This window comes from Borostomias antarcticus, assembly GCF_949987555.1.
Source record: "Borostomias antarcticus genome assembly, chromosome: 30".
In the NCBI taxonomy this organism is placed as follows: Eukaryota; Metazoa; Chordata; class Actinopteri; order Stomiiformes; family Stomiidae; genus Borostomias; species Borostomias antarcticus.
The window spans coordinates 2,644,575-2,649,574 of NC_140263.1; the positions used below are offsets into that span (position 1 = coordinate 2,644,575).

General features: G+C 48.5%; 1 protein-coding gene across 1 annotated transcript in view; it reads right to left on the reverse strand.

Moving 5' to 3' along the window:
* rasgef1bb (RasGEF domain family, member 1Bb) overlaps positions 1–4,469 on the reverse strand; it is an 11,529-nt gene extending 7,060 nt beyond the window's left edge. The window contains exons 1-4 of the mRNA XM_084460027.1: positions 4,276–4,469; positions 2,177–2,416; positions 1,498–1,620; positions 1,106–1,243 (exon numbers count right to left, since the gene is read on the reverse strand). Of these exons, the coding sequence (XP_084316153.1) occupies positions 1,106–1,243; positions 1,498–1,620; positions 2,177–2,410 (495 nt within the window). The 5' untranslated portion in view covers positions 2,411–2,416; positions 4,276–4,469. The remainder of the gene's footprint in view (positions 1–1,105; positions 1,244–1,497; positions 1,621–2,176; positions 2,417–4,275) is intronic.
* Positions 4,470–5,000: the final 531 nt, after the last annotated feature.

The window sequence follows — 5,000 nt, forward strand, 5'->3', positions numbered from 1 at the left end:
CTGTTACTGCCACTAGTACTGAGGACATACAGAGACAAGTCAACACTGTTACTGCCACTTTTACTGAGGACATCCAGAGACAAGTCAACACTGTTACTGCCTCTAGTACTGAGGACATACAGAGACAAGTCAACAGTCACTGCCTATCGTTCTTGTTTTTGTCTAGCTTGTCGTTTATATCTAAGGGTTGTTTATGTCTACCTCGTTTATGTCTAGCTGGTCGTTACAGTAATGTCTACCTTGCTGTTTATGTCTACCTGCTTGTTTATGTCTAGCTTTCTCGTTTTGTCTAGCTCTTTCTTTCGCTGTGTGTGTTGTTAGCGGAGGTGTTCTGTTGTGCTTGCGGTGGTCCCCGGAGTGATGCTAACCTCAAGCGCCAGATGGTTTGTTGTTCACTCAACCATCTGGGAAAGCTTCATTGGAAACTGTTTGCAAAAGGGCAGGCACTTCACAGGTGATTGGATGAACCATGTGTCTATCACTGTCTGTCACGGGTAAATCAAATTCTCACCGTTGGTAGAAAAGCCTTTCTTTGCTTTTATTTCAATGAGGAAATATTCTCTAGTTCAGATTTAACTGATGCTATAACAGCATCTACGCTAACCTCCGCCATGGTTGTTTTAGAATGAACAGTTGCTTCTCGCTATCGTCACAACTACACCATGCCTGACGTTGGCGCTGGTATTTCCTCATAGAACGCTGATTGGCTGATGGTTTTCTGATGCCAAACGGATCTCTATGGAGCTTTCCCAGTCTAATGAGTGGAGTAAAACATGTGACCTCGCGAGATCAGGATGGTCTCACGAGGTAAGAGTGATGCAGCCCTGGACGCAGACTGAGGTAGAGTACCTGGTCCCCCCGGGCCAGACTGACCCAGGGGGGGTAGAGTACCTGGTCTCCCCGGGCTAGACTGACCCAGGGGGGGTAGAGTACCTGGTCTCCCCGGGCCAGACTGACCCAGACTGAGCAAGAGTACCTGGTCTCCCCGGGCCAGACTGACCCAGACTGAGCTAGAGTACCTGGTCTGCCTGGGCTAGACTGACCCAGACTGAGCTAAAGTACCTAGTCTCCCTGGGCTAGACTGACCCAGACTGAGCTAGAGTACCTGGTCTCCGCGGGCCAGATGGTGGCCCATATCCTTCAGACACAGCATCATCCTCTCATCCCTGAAGTCGTAGGGGAACGTCTCCGTCCACTCCGTCAGCAGCTGGACCATCTTCGGGGCCACCTCACGGATCCTGATCTGGGGACAAAACAGAGACGAGCGAACCCGTGTTTAACAGGTGTGTGTGTGTGTGTGTGTTGGTGCGTTCTAATGTGTGTTGATTTGTGCATGTGTATGACTGTGTGTTCACGAATACTAAAGTGTGTTAGTGATCGTGTGTGTGTGTGTGTGTGTGTTAGTGATCGTGTGTGTGTGTGTGTGTGTGTGTGTTAGTGATCGTGTGTGTGTGAATGTGTGTGTGTGTGTGTGTGTGTGTGTGTGTGTGTGTCTACCTTGTCCAGCAGGGGGTCTCCAGACCGGTGCTGCTCCACACACAGATGACACACCCGGGTCATCAGCTCGTACGGGTGCAGGAAGAGGCGGGAGCTCAACAGGAAGGTGAACACGTACGACCTCTGACAAACACAAACGCCAAACGTCAACATCAAAACGTCAACAACAGCAAACGCAAGCATCAAAATTACCTCAGAAGCATAATATCAACGAGGTGTTTGGATGAGAAGAGAGACCAGTGAGAGGCAGCGAGCAGGTGATTGGACAAGAGGAGAGACGAGAGAGCGAAAGAAAGAGAGACAGGTGATTGGGCGAGGAGGAGAGACTAGCGAAGAGGCAGAGAGACACCTGATTGAGCCCGGAGGAGAGACTAGGGAAGAGGCAGAGAGACACCTGATTGGGCAAGAAGGAGAGACTAGTGAAGAGGCAGAGAGACACCTGATTGGCCCCCGGAGGAGAGACTAGCGAAGAGGCAGAGAGACACCTGATTGGGCAAGGAGGAGAGACTAGTGAAGAGGCAGAGAGACACCTGATTGGGCCCGGAGGAGAGACTAGTGAAGAGGCAGAGAGACACCTGATTGGTCCCGGAGGAGAGACTAGTGAAGAGGCAGAGAGACACCTGATTGGGCAAGGTGGAGAGACCAGCGAAGAGGCAGAGAGACCAGCGGAGAGACTCACGTCTGGGTAGTAGTCCACGGTCGGGACCAGGTGCTGGATCAGCGCCTCCAGGGAGCCCGACACCAGGCTGTTGTCATGGTAACACATCTCCCCGTAGCTGGCCTCCAGGCGCGTGTAGGGGTCGCGGCGGTGGCCCAGGTCGCCGTGGCCGAGGTCGTGGTGGTCGAGGTCGTGGCCGCAGCCGGCGTACGGGTTGGGGCTGAACTTGGCGGCGTAGGGAGTGGTGGGCGGCATGGTAACCTGACGGATGCGAGGTCGAAGGTCAGCGCCACCGGGGGTATGAGGGTCGACTTTTTACACAGATGGGAAAAACTATGGAAGTGTTTTGTGGGGTAGACTCGAACCCATGACCTGCTGTCCTGAAACCAGGCACACTACCCATCTCTCCAAGTACGTATATGTCCTCTTTGTGGCGTGGGGTAAGCAGTAGGTATGTAATGATAACAGGTATAATGATAATACCGATAACCGTGATAATTTTGGTCACTATAATCGTGATATGAAATGTTCATACCGTTACATCTCTAGCAAGCAGAGCTCTATCAATATAAATCTACACATAGTTCTAGACTTGAGAACCAATGGTTTTTAAGCCTAGTGGCGTATAGCCTATCCCCTGATTCCTTAGCGTGAGGCAGCTTGATGTACGAGTACATGCCCTGGACTCGGCTGGGGATCGAACCCCCAACCTCTCTCAGGGCGGTCACTCTAACCACAAGGCCACTGAGCTGGTCTAACGGCAGCCACTAAACCTGCCCTGTGCTCCTGGCACACTCCTGCCCCCTGCTAACAAACTGACCCCACCCCTACCCCACCGCTCTCTCTCTCCCTCTCCTCCCTTCTCTCCCTCTCTCTCTCTCTCTCTCTCTCCCTCTCTCCTCCCTTCTCTCTCTCTCTCTACCCCCCCTCCCTCTCTTAACCCCGTTAAAGGATTAGGCTGATGGTGGTTAACTCCTCAGGAAGCAGCAACCTGCTACTTTACGACCCACACACCACTAGTATACAGACTATACACACCCCCACACACACACACACACACACACACACACCACTAGTATACAGACTATACACACACACACACACACACACACACCTCTAGTATACTGACTATACACACCCACACACACACACACACACACACACACACACACACACACACACACACACACACACACACACCTGAAGCAGTATAATACAGAATGAATGAAGTAAAAACGCTATTGGCCTCCGAGGGTGTAGGTTCAACTCCCGCAGTCTCTGCACCAAGGCGAGTTCACTTAAAGTAACTTTGCATAATAGCCAGCGCCATTATTATTATGGTTATAGTTCTATAACCTGCATGTACAGGACGTTATGCAACCCTGATAACGAAGGGCTGAAGGAAGCTACTCTTAGTCTGATACCACGCAAATACACAGTAGCAACAGAGATGAGGTGTCCAGATATGCTACCAACGTCACACACACGCACACACACAGTATTGCAAGCTTTAGACTTTAGATTGCTATTCTTGCACTTTGCCTTCAGCACTCATTATGCTCTTAGTCACTTGTTTTAGAGAGAAGATGCACTTGTGAGTTCTGGCAAGTAGTAGTACATTGGCTCTTCCTACGTTAAATGCAATTATTGTTATTGTTGGATAAAAGCGTGTGCTAAATGACTGTAATGTAATGTAATGTAAATGTAATGCAAGCACACAGCTACTTGCAAGAGCCTGTATTGAAGAACATAGATAGACAAGGCTTTATTAACTTAGTTCAAGGGCGGCCTGGTCCTGGGGTAGGTGGCAGTACACTTTAGTAGGGATACTATAAATAATAAGAGTATAACAGGACCCCCATCTGTCAATATCCACCTTTCAATGCAGTCGGTAGGGCATGAGACTCGGGTTAAGTTAATCGATTCAAGCCCCCACGTTGGGCGCAACTATGTGCGTGGTGGTTAATATTAGTCTGCGCCTCCCTGCATGCATGTCTGTGCAATGAGTCCAGTGCAAACTGGACTGAGAAGTCAGAAAAGTAAATATAAGGCTATTGATCAATAAAAAAAATGAATCAAAATGAATAGAATATGTGCATTATGGGGTAAAGTATGCTTACCTCAACTGGGGAAAAAGATCCGAGAATAAGTTTTAAATAGGATGCGTGAAAAAAAAGATCCGAGAATAATTCAATGTAAAATAGGATGTTTGTTTCAGACTATGCGAGTTTGGTAATGGTGACCATTTGAAGAATGAATTAATCCTAAAACGATAATCCACAGGAATAAAACACACAAAGATCACAACGCGATGATCAATTTGATCATTAGAGATATGAGTCTCCGCTCGCAGCGTTCATTGTCCTCTGCGCTCCCGGAGCTCAAGTCACTTGAAGTGACCACGACCAGCCGTATTCAAATGACCTGTTGAAAACCGGGAAAGGCGTCCAATCATCTTCTTAGGGGCGTGCGCTTCGAAAGAGAAAACAGCCAATCACGGAGGAGACTTGGGAAAATTGAAATATGTGAGTGATCTGATTGGCCACATTGCGATCAATCGAGGCTCTTTGAACGTCATCGGCCACCACCCACTTTTTCCCTAAAATGTTGTGAAGAGTGTGATTTATGGAAGGGCGTGATGTTGGCTGGAGAATGTTTGGGCTGCAGAAACTGTCTGAGGGTTTTTTGTGATGTGTGGAAACCTTGTTTTCCATCTCACAAATAGCCTTCTATTCTTCTATAGCCTGGAAACAGCACATCCTGCCTTTTGGGCACAGTCGATAAACATGTAATTGATAGATTATGTAAAAATGAAACTTAAAGTTAAATCAAAGACCAGTCTTAA